This window comes from Antennarius striatus, chromosome 2 (assembly GCF_040054535.1).
Source record: "Antennarius striatus isolate MH-2024 chromosome 2, ASM4005453v1, whole genome shotgun sequence".
Taxonomy (NCBI): Eukaryota; Metazoa; Chordata; class Actinopteri; order Lophiiformes; family Antennariidae; genus Antennarius; species Antennarius striatus.
Genome location: NC_090777.1, coordinates 17,094,855 through 17,114,420, shown reverse-complemented (window position 1 = coordinate 17,114,420; position 19,566 = coordinate 17,094,855). Strand labels below are relative to the sequence as shown.

Here is a 19,566-nt window from a genome sequence, read left to right as displayed (position 1 = left end):
AGATCACAGAAAGAAGAAGACAAAGTAAGGTGTGGGTGTATGTCAAATCAAAATTAAGAATATGAGACTTGTATTTGGTTTTCTGTTTCCCCAAATCAGTTTATTGTTTCCTGTATCTGGTCAAAATGAAGTCATGGATGGATGCGTGAATTGTTATCTATGTCTTGATTCAAGTTTTCTATGACTTCTAAGCTTCTGTCTCATTTTGACTCTGAGTGAACAGACCTCAGGCCACATTGGCAGAATGCGCTCATTTCTTGCGGCTTCCCTCATTCGTTTTACCTCTGATGTTAATCTGTTGTGTATCTTTTCCCAACATCCATGTCACCCAATTCTCCACAGAGAATTCAGACTAGATTAAAAACGGAGAGATCAAGGAGAGCAGCCACAGATTACAAGCAGTACCAACTATAGTTCAACGTTGCGAATGGATGTGCACACACTTTCACTCATGCACGCACACACACACACACATACACTGTCATCTCTCTTCTCACTTTCATTGGGGAAGATAGTCTGTCTTCTCTCTGCAGCAGGATTTTCCTTCTCATGGCTTGTTCTCTTGCTCTCTCTCTCTCTTTGTTCACGCTGTGTTTGCCTGTGCTCTCTGTCTGAAGCAGCGCCACGCTGGAGCACTAATGAGCAGACTGAGAACAACTCTATGCAGATCTCCCATCAGCTGAGCAGCAGCAGCATCTCTGACAGAATCTGAGGCAACAAGACGCAGGACTGATCTGCAGTCAGAGCGGAGGTAGCTGCAAAAAAGCAAATGACAGCTCAGGGAAAGGCATAAGAGAGGTTGTGAGGTGGCTTCATCTGTGAATAAGCAGTCAGTTGAGAGTGAGTGGGTGAGAGGTTCGCTCCAGATCGACAGTGACCCTCCTCAGATTTAGAGACTGACCCTCAGTGCATTTTGCCTTTCCTGAAGAAGAAAGACCTTTTCCACTCACGGAGGAACTCGGTCATGGAGGAGACGCTCACCTGCCGCCGCAGCCCTTTCTCCCAGGTGTTTGGCCGTCAGGGTCAGCTCATGCAAGCCAGTGAGTGTTATTCATGAATGTCAAAGTTTGTGTTTTGGTTGATCCTGTAACTTATTTGCATGTAGTGTTTAAATGTTCAACACAGATCTGTTGCTGAGACTCATTAAAATTATACTGTTGTTTTAATTTAAGTCTAGCAATGTTGGTGTAGAATAATGAGCAATATAGGGAGGCAAAAGTTGAAGATACGTGTCTCAGTTTCACCAAAGATTAATATTAATTCTAACATAATTTTTCTTTTTGAAGCCGAAAAAGGTGTAATAAATCATTCAGTTCTTGCGATGTTTAAATCATGTTAGGCGTTAATCCTTTATCAAGGGCTTTTAATATATTTTGCCTCTCCTCTCTGTTTGCCAAACAAAACTGTATAAAAAGACACAATTTAGATTTCATGCTCATTAATTGCGCATGGCTCCATCTAACACACATTCAATATTGAATCCTTTCTGGTCTAATGGGGTCTGACACACAGATGTGTTAATGTTGACTGAGTGTGATGCTCCTCTCATGCGTAAGAGAGCTGTCAGGTGTGAATTTGTGCACGGTGTATCGTGTTGTTTTTGGATGCACCGAACTGGAGCGAATTAAAGCAAAGGAAATTTGTGAACGGAACAAATTTACAGTTAAAATTCAGGACACAGGGAGATTTAATGAACACTCGCATTTCTGAATTAAATACCGCTCTACAGATTAGTTTATGGAGAATTTGTGTAAATGTGACTGCTGAGTGAAAAATAGTTTGTTTACAACATTTTTTGCTAAGAATTATTTATATGTTCTTCACAGAACTAATTTTGTCAGTATTTAAAGGACATTTCTGCAGCACGGGTACCAGAGATCCACAGCCCTATTCAAATTTATGTCTATAGGTGCGTATGTGCGTCATTAGAATTAGTGTCTTTTGAGAGTGTCTGTGCTTGTGTGACTTATTTTAGGATCAAATCTTGCAGCATGACAAAACCCACCTGAAGTGTTACTATACAAGGCGTCGCATAATTCTCAAAGCAGAAAATGTCTTTTTTCTCCAGACTGACCTGATAAAAAACCAAGTGATCTGAGACGTTTCCACATTAGGTGCAGGTTTGGATGACGGTGTGTTTGTCTCTGCAGAGTACGTTATTCCTCGGTGATGAAAGAAATATTTTTTGTGTTAAATTTGCACATGATGCCAGAATGAGTAATGGTTTGCTGTAAAGTATTGCATTGTATTGACACTGTCTTTGTGTTACGTAACAAACAAATGAAAGACAACAACAAAACCTCAATTACTTTTTTTTATGACTTCTTCTTCAGAACTGCTCTCCTGTGATTTGTTCTGCTTGCACATCAATAGTTGTTGTTCTTTTGTTTCCAGAGTCTTCAGTTGCATTTGAGATAGCTCAATAGTTTTCCTGATTTGTGCAATTAAAATGATTTCTCTATTCACATCCAATCTGAGTGGGAACGTGGCTGAAGTTGACAGAATCACGCTGTGGAAAATAAAGCGGAGACTTAAATTGTTTGGAGGCACGTATAGCTTTTTTCGGTGTAATTTGTTTACCGACTGAAAATACACTCGCACTGAATATTAAGTCTTTGTTATTCATTTATTTAACAATTGTCCAGAGGCTAACATTTCACTGATTTTCTGTTGCTTTCTCTCATTCAACTGAAAGTTAAAGGCAACACAATGTCAGACTTTGGACTCGTTGTCAGTGGCTCCAACATGTTGACTTATCTGTCACAGCATAAGTGAGAGCTCTGGTGAATTATACCAAAACACTACTCTGTGTTTATGTGAAAGAACATCATCATTGTGTGGTGAATTACTGTCAGTCTTGTGCTCCCAAGTTATCTATGCTGTTTGAAGCCTGTGCTGCACGTCTGTGATTTCGGATGTGCTGGAGAGGGAAAGGAAAGGAAGAGGAGGGAGGGGATGGTGGTGGTGGTGGTGGTGAGGGGGGGGGGCAAAAAAAAGTGAGCAAGCTGAAAATTGTGCGAATATGAAATGGGTGTTTCTTTTTCTATTTTTAGCCAGAACCTTACTTACTGTTACATGGCTGCTGGAGGAATAATCCACAGAAGCTCTGGCCGACTATAACCGAACAGTAATTAGAAGGGGATTTTTTTGTTATCATTGGCTGTCACCCATCATTGGATCAGAAGTCCCTCAGCTCAAGCAAAGGCCTGCCTGAACTGCAGAAAGAAATTCCATTACATGAGCGCTGCACATGCCCAAGACTTGAATATTAAAAACCTTCTGGTGGTACCTGGCAGAATAAATACTTCCCAGTTTTTTTTTTTTTCTGTGTGTGAATCAAATTCACGTGGCAGTGCCAGGTGCATAATCCTGCAACAATTCCCCTTCTCCCCTCTCGAGGTGTGATTCTGTGTTCAGTGTTTTGATGTGTTGTCAAAAACCCCGAAGAGGGAAATGCTCCAGTTTTGGGGGAATATGACAACTAAGTTCCCATGACAGGAAATAGTCACAGTGTTTTAGAAAATCTGTTTTTTATATGTAAGACTTAGTAAATGCATTTCAGGCCAATATCTATTTACTGATCACTCACTGCCTTTAGGTTCCCAGTAAACTAGGCTTAAAGATAAAAGACGGTTTCAAACAGAAATGTGTTATGAATGTGTAGTCAAAGGTAACGCTCAACAGTTTAACGCTCATTTGCAGAAAATTTTCTGAAGCACACCTACAGGCTGTTGAGGGATTGTGGATAAGTACAAATACCTGAAGTATCACAAAACAAAAACAAACAAACAAATAAAGACACAAACAAATAAAAACACAAACAAATAAATACACAAACAAACAAAACTCCTGATTTTTCATGCTTGCGATTCTTTTTTCTGTCCCTCATCCCACTCATAAACCTGAAAATAAATCAGCATGTAAACATCCAGGGTAAATTTTGGCTGTGTTAGATATTTTGTCTGTCAGTATGCTGACTTGGAGCGTCCCGTGTTTAAAGCTACACTGACACATTTTGGTAAATTAACTGTTCTTTTAAACAAATACATAAATATTTTTAATTGTATGTAAAGAACAAGCAGTCAATACTGAGAGATAAAAATATTTTTTAGGTAACCGTCATGTTTGCATATTAAAGATCTGATTCTTTGAAACCATAACAAATCTCTGCTTGGCTGAGGTGAACGTGATGTGAAGTTTTAATATGTGACCACTGCAACTGTAGAACATATTTTTGTATTCTTTGAAGTGATTAATTCCCCTCCTCCTACTCATGTTATGACTCCAGTGCACTCACAGATTCCTCACACCTTCTTACCCAGTGGGCTTTCCTGTAGTGAGAGATTAGCTTCATGCTCCTGGTGTTGCTAATCATGTACTAGAAGTCACGTTGCAAGACTTTTGCCGGTACAGTCAGTGTTCACTCAGGTATCATGTCTTTTTCTCATGTGATGAGCCTTTGATATTGACTGTTTATTAGACCCTTATTTTATTTATTCTGAGGAAAAACTGACAATTACAATGAATGCCCTTGTGACTATCAATAGTATTGCTTGTGCTCCATCTGCTGTCATTTTCAAGGGTGCATAAATAAATTCATAGCAGCATAGAAATGAAGCCATGAGAGACACAGTCAGATTAACAATTGCTTTCACACAAATATTTCACCACACTATAAAATAATTAGCTAGCCACGGACCATCATCATAAAATCCATTTATCTATTAATGTGAATACTGCCTGGAGAGCAATACCTTAAGGTGTGCATTTCTGCATCTTTTCAGGTTTTCCTCAATTTCCCTGTTGTTGTTTTTTTATATGTTAGAATAATGTGTGTGTTCATGGGAAGAGTTATATCGTCCACAAAATTCAATTTATCTAAAATAGCTTTTATTGACATTTTCAAAAAAACACATGTTTTGATTATTCTTTAGACATATTGATTGTTCATTTGAACATTACCACAATGTGCTAGCAAAACATACCTGGAGCGTGTCCCCACTTCATGCCAGTAAGTCTGCTGGGATAGGCTCCAGCAACCCCCATGACCTGCGAAAACAGAAGAAGCAGTACTGCAAATGAATAAATGAATGAATATTATACAATATTACATAATGATATTATATTCCGTTGAATATACTGTCATTAATATTTAATTTCTATGAAGACTTTTAACATTATAACTACCGAACAGTCTATACAAAGCATGTGTGATTGGAACACATTGGAATACAACTGAGATGTAATAATTTCAAAAGCCATTCATCTTGGGAACCATTTTAAATATCAATGGATTTCAATGCTGAAAAAGTCTGGATTGAAATGTAAAACATTTCTGCATCATAACATGAATCAAATTGGATTCCATTATGACTCAGCAAACATACATTATACATTACCCCATCTTTAAGTCTGGTTTGATCAGAATGTTTCCAGAAAGAATTGATAAAAGGAACATTTATATATTGTTTTTAACTTAATTTAATAAAAAGTTACCATGGTAACCTAGGATGTGTTAGGAAAGAGACACTTTTGTGACACTAAAAACTGTGGGGATGTACAGGAATACAGCACTGGCCAAGCATTTTACAGCTTCTGTTCCCTGATTGTTCTCTCAGATCTTAGGGCCAGATTGGGTGCCATTCCATTTAGATTACCCAGTTTGTTGAGGAGGTGGGCGGGTCTCAGTTAAGTGTATCAATCCAATCCAGTTCCATGCAGGGGGAGCACACATGGGTGAAAGACACTAGCCAAAGGGTTCCTCACATGAGAAGGATGAGGCCATAACAAAACCAAAAAAGTCATCCCACAGGTAAAAATGTAACATATCATGTCGAACTTTATGTCCAGACCTATTACTGATGAGTGCAGGTCTTCTGTCTGCACCAGCGGGTCTACTCCCACACACGAGTTAGAAATAAAGCTACGACCATCTGTAAAGTTAAAACACAGGAGGACCTCAGAATCACATGAGAATAACAAACACGTTCACCCAAACACCAACAGAAGACAATGCAAAAAAGAAATGTTGTTTCAGAAATTTAATATAATAATATATAACATATAATACATTTATTATAATATAATAATAATAATAATAATAATAATAATAATAATAATAATAATAATAATAATAATAATAATAAGTAATATATAGATATATATGCACAAACACATACACACACATACATGCATACATACACACATACATACAAACATACATACAAACATACATGCATCCATGTACACACACATAAGATTGGACTTGCGGTGCGGTTCAGAAAAAGCGATGAATAAATAACTAACTTAAACTGATATTGAATTTTGAAGTGGACCTCCTCTGTTGACTATAATACATTTGTGTATTGTACCCACAGGGGTACATTTGCTGCTTGACTTCCTTCACCAATATGTTCTAACTCACTTAGCTAGCACACCGGTACAGGAACAGACGGTATTTCATGACAATGTGGTCTGACAAAGGAATCAACCTAAAATCCCGCCCAAACATACCCATAAAGATGTTTTAAAAATTTCTGCGAGGATCAGAGACAGAGAATATTAAAAAGTTGATGTCTGTTTGTCCTTTATTGGCTCCCTGAGCCCCACCCCCTGCTGTCATTGATTGATTAGTTATTTGACAGATTCGTTCAGGTCGACAGTAAGGTCAATACTGAGAGATGCTGACCAAACTGCAACGTCTTGACCATATGTTTCTGAGTGCCAACCAATAATGACAGATTGTGTTTTAGAGATAGAGATATTCGTATTTTAATCACAAAGCTGTGACAGAAAGTGTTTGATGCTCTTACCTACTAATAACAGAACTGTATAGCTAACAATTAGCCAGCAACTTCAATGAAGGAATAGTCTCAAACAGAGTCTTGTATTAAACAGCTCAGTGGTCTGTAGCTCAGTCAAGTGTTGTTTCGGTTGGGAGAAAAGCAAATAACACACCTGCTTTAAGCGTTTTCTATTACTAAAGCTAATGTTTTTTTGCTGGTTTAATTAACAGTGTTACTGTTTGTGGAGCTTAATGACCAACATTTTACAAATTGGGAAACAACTGCAAGTTTGTCTCATTCCGTCTTGAGGTTGCAGATTTGGATATGATAAATACAACAGTGATGGAAACATCATTTCCTATATCCAGCTCTGGAGATGAATAGTGTAGAGATGTGGGGCAGTGAAGAAAAGCGGGAGTCTATGGTCTATGACATGTGACATTTCAAGCTTGAAGAGGTGGAAAAATGAACTATTCCCTCTTTTCCCAAGATGGACAGCACTTTTAGTTATCTGGGTTGAGAGGACATACTATGGATTTTTAAGGTGAGCAGACACTCTGACTTGTTTCTGTTTGTTACTTCAGAGATTAAACAGATCTCGCCAACCATTTCTTGTTTGCCGTTAGTTCTCTCTTTGGGCAAATATTTTACAAACAGAGCATTGTTCAAGCTCACCGTGTAGGCAAACAAGTACAGCGTATCTGGTGTGCACAGATGATCACCTCATGCATTCTGGTCCACTCTGTGAAGAAATAGTGCGGATGTTGGTGTAGTTATACCTAGACTTTAATATGAGGACATTATAGGTCACTTGCATGTCGTAAAAATTATATTGCTGCCAAATGATGTTCAACATTACTTTTTAAACATTACCACTGGTTCAAAAGACTCAGTGGCAATGTGTGGATGTGCAGCCAGCCAGATGTTTGCCAAAAGGGACAGTAAGTTAATTATAAGTGACATATATGTTATTCATCATTATGAAAAATATAAGAAAAAATAATTTTATGTGTGTAGCATCATCCGTTTGGTCAAAAAAGCTTAAAATCTGCGCCGCGGTAGCTTCCGCATTCAGTGGTCACGTGGGCGTCATACGTCACTGGGGCCAAACATAGCTAAGCAGCCATAAAAAATAGTACAATTCTAGACGCGATTAACACCAAAAATATCATGGTTACCTGCGCGGTGAACGGTGGTGTCAGCAGAGCAGCAAAAAGATGCGACTTTCAAATAAATTCACTGTGGAATTAATAACAACTAGAGTTGTTATTAATTCCACACAGTCCAATAGTAATTAAATGGCGGTTAGCTCAATGCTAATATAATATGGATGCGTTAGCTTTTTTAACGCGGTACCTTCCCAGAAGGTTTTCTAAAGAACGACAGGTCCTTGTCTTCGCGTCTTTTTGCTGTTCTGTTGACATACCCGTTCACTGCGCAGGTAAGTCAAAGTCAAAGTCAGCTTTATTGTCAAATATACCATATATGCACAACATACAGCACAGATGAAATTGCAGTCCTCTCTGACCCATGGTAGACAGTACAACAGGCAGTACAACACAGACAGTACAACAGGCAGTACAACACAGGTAGTACAACATAGGCAGTACAACACAGGCAGGACAACACAGGCAGTACATCAGACAGTACAGCACGAAGTATAAGACGAAACACAAGTGATGGTTAACATCTCTATATACTCTAATCTCATAAGGGAAGTGACGTGTGCACAGTCCCTGAGTTGACTGGGGGAGGGAGAGATACGTAGGTAGTCAGGTGCTGGGGGGAGGGCAGGGCAGTGTGAGGGTAGAGTTCACGATACCTTTGGTGTTAATCGTGTCTATAATTGCATTGTTTCTTGGCATTGTTTCAAATGAGCCGGGTAACGCTGAACAAAGCTTATGTTCAGAGACAGCAGCATGTTCACACTCTTTAATGTCTTAACATTAAGTTGAGGAATTGGAATTTATTATGAAACTTTCTTGGAGAATGGAATCACCACCCCGTTCCCCACCATGTTGGTGCATTCTCATGCTGCATTCAAGTCCCATCAGATTTAACCCTTACTTCTTAGAAATACAATTTCCATTACCACCCAAGCTGCATCAAAGGTTATCAACATGGGAAACTTTCCCGTTATGCCTGTTTCTTTTACAAGAGGTAAATTCAACTTTATAATAGAAAATGTCTTTGACGTAACACAAAAAAAGCAGGTGACAGGACAGAGACCCTTCAGCATCAAATCACATTTGACCTCTATTTTGGTTATTGAAACTCTTCTCCCCAGTGGCAGATATGTTATAAATAAGGAATCAGTGGCACGGCTTGTCCACAATGTTGAAGAGAGAACTCTGAAGGCATGGAGTGCTCTGGAGAGTGTTACTTCAGATTTGCTCATCTTAAAATAGAATTAAGGGATTCAGAATAAAAGATGATGCTGTTGGTTTAACTCTATTTCTGGGATCATGGGGAGTCGTGCCATGTTTTAGGACAATCAGTTTCTCATCTGGCTCATCTGCAAGGCAACTGTAATCCTCACTAATCACTGAAAGTTGATTATATTTGCTCTTGAGATTGTTCCACGGTGTGTTTTGTATTTCTTGGCATTCACATGAAGCCTGTTTCCTTTCTTGGCTACATTTATCTGCAGTGGCAGTTGGATGATGCGTCAGCACCAGCATGTAAATTTTCTGCCGATCATGTCACTCATAGTCTCTAATCCTTCACTTTGCTACTTCTAAATCCTCACTTCAGGCGCCTGTGCTCTCCGATCTAAACAATCTGTCTCTGCCAAGTTTTCCTGTATGAGACAAGAGATCATTGATGAGTGGTAAAAGCTCAGGCTTTAAATCCCAATCGCGTACAAGTTTACATGAAGAGTTGACCATTTGGAGAAAATCGTGACTTTGAGTACCAGTGGGAATTTTATTTGTAGCCCACTTCACTTGTAGGAATTATTGTCCAGGGAAATATCTAACCATCTGAAAAGCATCAACAAAACCTCATGCCATTTAAGTCATGTAGAGATCCTTTATAGCCTGTTCACTTTTGATGTCAACAACATTCATTCATTTTCATGTACCGCCGCTGTATCCGCCGTAGAGGGTCACGGGGAGCTGGAGCATATCCCAGCTGACATAGGGCGTGAGGCGGGGGACACTCTGGGCACTACGCCAGTGCACCGCGGATGTCAACAACATGAGCAAGGGAATTAATTTCTAACTTTGGCAGAAATAACAATTGATTTCTACAGACACGATTGTCTTTAGATTTTGGATCTTAGTGTCAGGCAGACGACTTCTCTTGGCTGTGATTGGATCTACTGCTGGGATCCGGCCCTAATCACCAGCATTATAATTACTGTGTTTTCTCCTCCTCTCTTCCCCATCTATCTCTGCGTCTCTCACCCCAAAACAGAGGGTTACTCACCCACTCGAGTATGAGTCGTCTCGAGGATTCTGCCTTTTCAAAGTCAGGTTTTACTCATCACTGATGCTAAATGCTTGCTCTTGCTTTTTGGGTGTCTGTAGAATAAAGACTACCTACTATCCAGACCTATTCTCCTGGAAAGGGCGTAGCTTTATTTGGTGCTTCATAAGTTAAACTGAATTGACATGACTAATATTGTTCTGGGAGATAAACCCTGCTGCCAAACTGGAAAACAACTGCCTCATCAACCATATAACATCTCTCTGAGGACAGTGATTAGATGTCAGCCCGATTGTCTGAATGTAGATTTCCCAGTTATGGAAACATTTGCTTCCATGCGAGGAAATCTGACAGCAAGCTGTCTTTCTGGATGTACCTGTCTGACGCCACTACAAGTCATGACCTGAGGCTCTAGGTGTATGGCTCCAGGCAAGGCATGTTGCTTTGGCCAGTTCTACACATTTAATTTTAGCAAGTCTTATCTGTGTTGTAAGTTTTGGAATGTGTCTCTGACTCACTGTGGTCTGAACAACTCAGTCTCTAAAACTAAAATGAAAGCTAAATAGGATGTGTTTTTAGTTTTGGCATATGGGTTTGTATACAATCTCCTTCCCTGATATTATTAAAACCCATCTATCACAATAATGACTGCAAATAATTATTTTCTGAGATACTTACTGTACATTAGCTGCAGGTTATCAGGCCAAGAAATGAGCATGTTACCATTATAATTGTATACTATATCATCTAGCCAGGGTTAGATGACTATGTTTCATTGCCTGGATGTGCTGAGGGACTTTAAAATGTCACATTGTGCTGTCGTTATCAGAGACCCTACTGCCTAAGGGACTAATCTCACTCTAGCTGAGGTGTTAGGATAGAACAGCACAGTGGGATAGAAAACCATTCAGAGCTGTTACACTGATCTGACCTCAAAGATCGGTCACATCTGAACAGTAGTCAGTGTGACTCAACCACCGAACCACAACCTCTACATTGAAGAGGAGTCTATCTAATGCATTAATATGCTAAGAATTTAATTCTTCAGGTGGAAATGTGTATAATTAATTATTAAACATTAACTATTATAATGAATGACACAACAGTACGTAATAGTAAATACATTAACTCTATCCATACCTCAGTCATGTCTGTATGCCTAAATAATAGATTAATTTAGAAAACTACTGACAGGCCTTAAACCTTTTAGATTTCACTGATTTTGAAAGACATTGGCCTTCCTATTTATTTTATTTATTTCTGCTTTTGTTGTTGTTGTTGTTGTTTTTTTTAATGTATCTTTATGAATGTTTATATATAAATGCCTGTTAGACATCTGTGCTCATATCTCTGTTTATCAACTGGTAAGTGCACAAAGTGGGGAACAAATTATTTGTGATCTTCTACCCGTGAATTACACTGGCATGAACATTTTCATCAGCTGGGATCTTGGAAAAAGATCCAGTTTGATGGACACTAAATGTGGTACATGCCAACATGTTACATTGTGAAACCAACCATTAAAAGTCTTCCCAGGAGGTAATAATAGTGCATAATTTGACATGTAAATATGTAAGCCAGCAAGGTGGTTGGACAGGAAGGAAGGGGTTGCCTTAGTTGAACATGTGTGCAGCCCACAAACTAAAGATTTAAAAGCAGGTAGGAGCAGTTACTTGTTGATTTAAAAAGTACTGTGATTGTACTAGTTTGCTGTTATTAAACCCATATATCATTGAGGAAACTGTCGGTGTGTAGTTACACGTTCTCTGAGCACAAAGAGCAGATTAGCCTTGTAGGTATCAGTGCAGTAAACATACAGTATCTGGTACTGCCTTGCTGTCCTTCAGTATATGATGCAAACATTCAAATACTTTCTATAGTACAGTAAAACATTTTACATTTTCCAATTTGAAATCCTCACTGGATATTTTTTTTTTACCTAAAGACAAATTTATTGAAAATAGCATGAGAAGGATTCAATGACATTATATTTTTTTAAGTTGTAAAAAACAACAACAAAAAAAGTCACTGTGATCTTCTACCTCCTCCCAGCGCACACTAATGATGAGAATGTATTTGTGGCAATTGTTCCACTGGCCCCTTTGCACCAATCCATCAGACCTTACTGTGGAAGGGCTTTTTCCCTGCAATGAAAAAACCATGAATGCCTGTTTGAACCAAAAATATTTACATAAAAAGACCATCTACCGGTAATAAGGTGGGCACATGCGTGACCAAAACATCACACACTGGAACTATCTGCCATGAAAACACATGAAGGATAGCACCATAAGAGGATTTGGATTGACACAAAAAGTACAGGTACGTACAAATGCTATGCTACAAAATGTTCCTTGTTGACATATCAGCAGTCCTGTCATTTCAAAAAAATAAATTCAATTTTTTTTTTATTTTATTGCATTTTGGATGCTGTGTTTAATATTTTTTTGATGAAAGTTTTCCACCAGCCTTGAGGAAAAGCCTCGAACCAAATATAGTTTCTGCATTTACTATTTTTCAATTCATATGTTTTCAGAAACATTTTTGTACCATTTAGCTCTACAATGAGAAGGTTTAAGATATTTGTCCATTTCTCATGACTGCATAACTATTTAAATCTTATTAGAGACAGATCCATGGGATTTGTTTCATTACCAAAAAAACTGACGCAAAATATATATTAAACCTTTACAAAAGTGCGTCAATTTAAATGAAATCCAACTTATTTATGTTTTGGCAGCAGCTTCTGTGCCCCAGAGCCAAATCAGCAGGGATGACAGTGAAAGGAAATGGCCTTGTCAAGTGTGATTCATGTTCCTCATGTCTCAACCTCTCTCCTGGTGCCAGTGCACTGACTTCTTATACATAGCTGCAATACAGTCTACTCTTATGTTATTAATCCACTTCACTGATGAGCAGTTTTGCCTCTGAAGCACTGCCATGAGTCAAATTTTCTATGATATTGTTTACTATGTTTTGAAATGGACTAAATATTAGTTATATGCTGCTGTTCAATGTGTGCAGAGACAGCATTGATAGAAAGAGTTTCTGTAATCAAAATTCACATGGTGTCACCAAAAAAAAAAAAAAGAAAGAAAGAAAGAAAAGAAATAGAAGTTCCACTTTATAAATGCTGCCTCACGGATGTGAGACGCTCATGGAGTTTTCAGATGTTAAGCTTTGAGTTTCAATCAGAGATTTTTATCCTGGGATCCACATTTTATGCATGGCAGTAAAGGCGGTTTCAATAAACGAGTGAAATCTCTTTTATGACAAACACAGGAAGAGATTCACCAGCCTCTACATACTTGGCCTAGATCCAAACTTTGACAGTATTTACAAAGAACATTTTTAAAGTGCATGGATCTGCTGTGACAGCACTGAGTCCGACCACCCAGTGTCTGTGAAAAGACTGCATATAATATTCTCAAAGCATACAACTCAGACAATTTTGAGTTAAGAAAAGAATAATGTCAGACTTGGGCGGTGGGATCTTAGTGTTGAATCCTTCCTGTTTGTGCAGAGACTCTAAACATCTCACATAAGGCTTCTCATTTTTAATTTAAGAGGCCTGACTCTATTTATCAGCTGACAAGTTTATTAGCCTTATATTTTCATGAGAGGATAAAGTTAATGCAAAACCAACTTCTGTCCTATTAAAATGCAGCCACTGTCCCTCTGGATCAAGACTTCAAATGCTGTTTCTGATTGTTCTGTCTCACATGCTGCACTACAAGTACAAGCTTAAGCTGCTTTGTAATCCATTCAAGAATTGAGGATGTTGTTTCAAAAATAGCAGAGAAATATGAGAATGAGGGCAGAGAGAGGAAGAGCACTTCAGTTAAGTAAAGCTCAGCAGAAACAGAGAGAAAACAACGGAGGGGGTGTTTTCTGTGTTAGGAGGCAGAAAAAGGCAGAAATGGAGAGCCACTGCATGTAAAAAAACCCACATATATATACAGTATATACCACATATATACACACAAATACACAAAGGATATTTTAAGCGCATCGTGAACCACCTGCAGGAAACCACATCTAATTTGTGCTTCTCTCTGTATCCCCCTATTACTGTGGTAACAGATAGGATTAGTGGGATTTAATGAGCTCTGCAGAGAGACGGATGGTTCTACTGGTGGCTGTCTGTTCCACAGCAGTAGAACCCCCGGGGTTCCGCTCCTCAGAGCGAGTGATGTGTTTTATCACTCTGCCTCTGCCACTAAACAAACCATCAGCATGTGAACCTTGCATCATGCTTTCAAGTACATGTCTAGTCTGCAAACATGCATAAAGCGCTAATGTTCATGGTATGCGACAACCAGCACTTTATTGAGGGCTGTCACTTCTGATCAGTGTTTTTATACATACAGTTTAAGAAGTACCTGTAAATTCAGCATTTAACTGAATTCTAGTAAGTAATTACTGTAATGCAAAAATTGTGTCACAATATTTTACATTTTCACTGAGCCCAGGGGAATTCATTTTGTACAAAACTGAAAGGTGATCAATATGTAATTCTATAAATTACAATACAGAACTGATGTTTTTTTTTTGTATTCTTGATTTAAGACTTAATATTCTATTAGGATATGTTAATGATGGTACAACCATATATTTATCAAATTAAAATATACCTTTAGCCATGTGCCCAGTTGATCACAGCAGTTTGAGATCACACCTAACAAGGAGTCATTTAAAAAAAAAATAGCACCAAATGTTCTTAAAGAATGTATCTTGATTATATTTTATGTTATAAAAACCCACACTCCTGGTGAATTACCTTCACTTCGTTGGCTTTATAGAGAGACAGAATTGGAAAATTTCTTGAGCCTCACCATGTATGAGGAAAACTGAACCTTTGAATGTGTTCATTTTTGCCTGGTTTTTTTCTTTTTTAAATTTTTGTAAATGCGTAGCTTCAAGGTCAAAATGATCTTCATTTTACATTCACACCTTGCAATCTCGATGTTCCATGTATGATGATAAAGCTTCTTAATCTTAATCATAATAATAGAGTGTAGTTTTATTTAATATTACCTCAGAGTGTTTATGACACCCTCCCTCCAAAACAAACAGACAAACAAACAAACAAAAAATCAGGAGCCAAACATTACTGACATCACAGAAGAGGATGTAATGTGCTGAATGCACCGCATGTGTGTACGAATTATACAGACTTGCACCTTACCTAGGTGGTTTCTTTGCCCCACGGTAACACACCAACGCTGTATTGTTTGATGCCACCGGTAGGAGGCAGTGTTGTATAACAACACTTTTTATGGTTTTTGGTCACTCGCCCCTTCAGTTATTTGTTACAAATATTTTTTCTTGACGTTTGTGAGAATTTCAGACCCTCTCATATTTTAAAACATCTGACATGAAGCCATTTTCATCTTGGTCTATTTGACTTTCATAGCAGTTGTTTCCTTCCTGATTAATTCAGGATCAATTTAGGAACAAAGCTTTGTTTTACCCTTGGCATAAAATGATTTGCTGCTTCATTTGTCTTGTCATTCATATCAGAATAATATTTTCTACGTGCCTTTATAATTTGGTTATAAAATGCGTCAGACATTCTCCATACTAAGTTTTGCTCCACATGGCCTAATGATTCTACAGCTTAATGCTTCCTTTACTTAAAATAACTTCATTATTTTGACCTTAATGATGCTATTAATGGACCCATGCATACTTAAATTGTCTTTATAACTCTTACAACCCATCTGTTCCATTTGCAGATGGTTAGGAAGCGCATCGTATTAAAATGATCTTAATTCTGCAGACACTGAATCACATGCCATTGGTAACAGTAATTCCAAAGGAATATGAAGAAGAAGAGGACTCTTTCCTGGCTGTAGCTGTCTGTCATTGTGAGGCTTTGGAATCATTTGATGCAAATCAATTTTTAAAATATGGTTTTAGAAAAAGTGAAGGGACAAATAAGACAAATCTGTTTCTTCATTCTTATATATTTTTAAAAAATGTATCTATATTGCATTCTCATCATGAATTTTGATGTATTTATTTTGGTTTTGAATGCCTGAATGTTAACAAGATGGAAAGTCTATTTAGATTTTACCAGTTCATTACCAATACCAGGGTAAATGAAGCTTTATATGTTGTTCTGAATATAGAAGAGATGAAATGTTGTCTAAAATTTTACATTGATGTTCTCCTGGTTATGTGGCTGAAGGTTGATATGTTTTCCCTCTTTAGTTGACTGTTTGCTTTATATTTTCTATGCATCTCACTGGACTGTTGTTCCTTCAGTTTGTATTTTTCCTCTTTAGTTTTAGGATTAATCCCACTGCCTTTTCAGCTTCCAGTTTTATTATTTTAATTTTAGTTTTATATTGCTGAAGCTGTCTTAACGATACATGAGAACTAAGACATACAACACAAAACATACCTTCTTCTAAAATGCACTTTAAATGCTGTGCTTTCAATTCATTGGGTTGTTCCTGATCTATAAGAAGAAATGTAAAGTACCTAAGATTTCCTATTCCAAGGTAGGATAAAAAGGAAAACGATAGAAAATGAAAGAAGACAGGAAGAGCCCACCCACTGACATGGAATAACAATTTTCTTTTCTTTGCATGCAATTTTATCTTCCCTTTTCATCTCATGCTTTTTCTTGTCTCATCAGGTTTCAGATTTGCTGAAGGCAAGCTGCAGGTGAAATCTATTTCAGTTAGCAGCCGAAGACACAGAATGTCAGACCCTGTAACTTGACATTTGTTGTATTATTATTTTTGGCAGCTCCAACATCCCTATATTACCCTGTCCATCACTGTGACCAAAGTGGTCAGTCTAAACAAACATTTTTCCTTCGTCCTTGTTATTTTGTCGGCAGAATTAATCTATTAATATCAGTGGTTTTGGTTATCTGTAATACAATGAAAGTAATACAAAGAGACCATACTGTGTATTTAAAGGAAAATATGTGTCAACAAGCTTCTGGTCATTTGAAGTTCAGGTTCCTGAGAAAATTCCTGTTATTCACTTCCTGTTCATTAGGCAAACACAACTGGGTCAAACAGATTTCCATTCCCCTACTTAGAAGTATTTATGACCCTGATGTTGTCACCAGTGGCTAGATGTTCACTAACTAGCCACTAGATAGCGCTATGAGTAAGTGATTGAATGAGTCTCTAATAAAGGTTTGACTGTTAAATGTGTCTAAGTGATTCACATTTTAGTTAAAGCTGAAATTAGAAGCAAGCAAGTATTTAGCCTTTCACCTTTAAATCAGCTCCAATTAGTATAAAGTGAAGTATCTGAGGGAATACTGTAGTAAGTTACTCGTGCGACAACCAGCCCACTCACATATTCAGACATCTCTCTGCTCAATGCTCACCTCGAGGGGACACAGTCTTCCTCTTCAGTCTCCTCTTATCTCCTTTGCCTTCAGTGCCGACATGTCATATTTTCTTCTCAAAGCTTGTTTGCTCAGAAATGTCAACCATGCTCAAAGAATTTTTTGGTTATATAACGCATTAATCTATGTACTTGCTCTCTTTTTTTTGCCTGGGCTTTTCGGTTTGAAAGAGGCTTTTTATTTTCATCCTGAAAAGACTATCCAGATTCTTGTTCTAAAATCCTCTGTCTAACAGGCTGCATTTCTTAATTTGGTAGAGATGTGCTGGATTCCATCAGAACAGGGGTCAGAGTATGCATCAAATCGCATCTGGACACAAGGTTAATCCTTGATCATCATATCTCTCACTACCGGCAAAGACTCTAAATGTGTGGTTTTAGGGACGTTTGACTTCCAGGAAGATGGATAACAAGACATTAGAGGGTTACTGTACCACCAAAAGATGTGCTAAAAATACACAGAAATATGCAAATGCTTTTTTCCTTCAAGTTTTTAATTTATCCAACATTTTAACCCAAGTAGGTGGTCTTAAAAATAGCTATGCTGACCTTTCAAAGAATGAAGGGATTAATGGCACATGGAAGAAAAGTGAGGAAGTCTGTGTGTGCATGTATGTGTGTGTTTGAGAAGTAGGAAATACTGTAAGGGTGGCTAGGTTTTAATGTGGAAACGGACAAGGGCAAGAGCAGAGAAACAAAAACAGGATGACTCTCAGGCTGACATGGAACATTCTGGAACAGAAAGGGCGTTGACAGAGAAAGTTGGTGACAGTATGGCATTAGGGAAGTTATCTCTGTTGTTACTCACTAAAAGGCTAGCTCTGAATGGCATGGAGGAAGAATGAATATTTAATGTCTGCTGTACTGAAAGCATGTTATTATTCAGCCTCGCCCGCCTACACTTACAGAAATGACATACAAAAAACTGTCATTAGTATTCTCTAATAATCTTATGTAATACAATCTTTTGTTTGGAGGATAAAGAGGAGTGTAGTGACATAGTGTGGATATATTCTTAATATCACTGTTGATTAAGTGCAAATGAAACCGATGTGTTGTGTGTTACAATTTCTGTCTGTGGTGCCATTCATTTTTGTGTCTCCCTCTAGCTGTGCAGTCTCTGAACAGCCTGAATGACCAGATTGCGAGCTTCATGGTTACTGGACACAAGCCCCTGGAGCAGGAGGAGCATGCATTCCATCCTCCAGAAAAGGAGACAATGCAAAAGTCCATGACCCTAATGAGGCACCTCCTTGTGGATGCACAGGTATTGTATGCAGATATTGTATGCATTTTTTCTTCTCCTTCTCCTTTCGGCTTTTCCCTTCAAGGGTCGCCACAGCAAATAATTTGCCTCCATCTAACCGTTTTCTGCATCCTCTGCTCTCACACCAACTACCTTCATGTCCTCTTTCACTACATTCATAAACCTCCTCTTTGGTCTTCCTCTTGGCCTACTGCACGGCAGTTCAAAACTCAGCATCCTTCTACCAATATATTCACTATCTCTTCTCTGGACATGTCCAAACCATCTCAGTCTGGCCTCTCTGACTTTATCTCCAAAACCTTTAACATGTGCTGTCCCTCTGATGTACTCATTCCTGACCACCCAGAGCCTGTCTTAACTCCTTCCTAAAAGTCATGCAACACTCTTCCTTTTTCAGCTTCCACCATTTTGTCCTGTGCTCTGCCTTTGCCCTCTTCATCTCCCTCACCGCCAGAGTCATCCTACACACCACCATCCTATGCTGTTTGGCTACACTCTCGCCTACCACTACTTTGCAGTCACTGATCTCCTTCAGATTACACCATCTACACAAGATGTAGTCTACCCGTGTGCTCCTACCTCCACACTTATAGGTCACCCTATGTTCCTGCTTCTTCTGGAAGAAAGTATTCACTATCGCCGTTTCCATCTTTTTTGCAAAGTCAACTACCATCTGTCCTTCTGCATCCTCTCCTGAATAACAAACCT

General features: G+C 38.3%; 1 protein-coding gene across 1 annotated transcript in view; it reads left to right on the top strand.

Annotated features, from left to right (window-relative positions):
- The first annotated feature begins 733 nt into the window (after positions 1–733).
- kazna (kazrin, periplakin interacting protein a) overlaps positions 734–19,566 on the top strand; it is a 180,277-nt gene continuing 161,444 nt past the window's right edge. Inside the window, exons 1-3 of the mRNA XM_068306210.1 lie at positions 734–751; positions 929–1,040; positions 18,701–18,858. Coding sequence (XP_068162311.1) covers positions 965–1,040; positions 18,701–18,858 — 234 coding nt within the window. The 5' untranslated portion in view covers positions 734–751; positions 929–964. The remainder of the gene's footprint in view (positions 752–928; positions 1,041–18,700; positions 18,859–19,566) is intronic.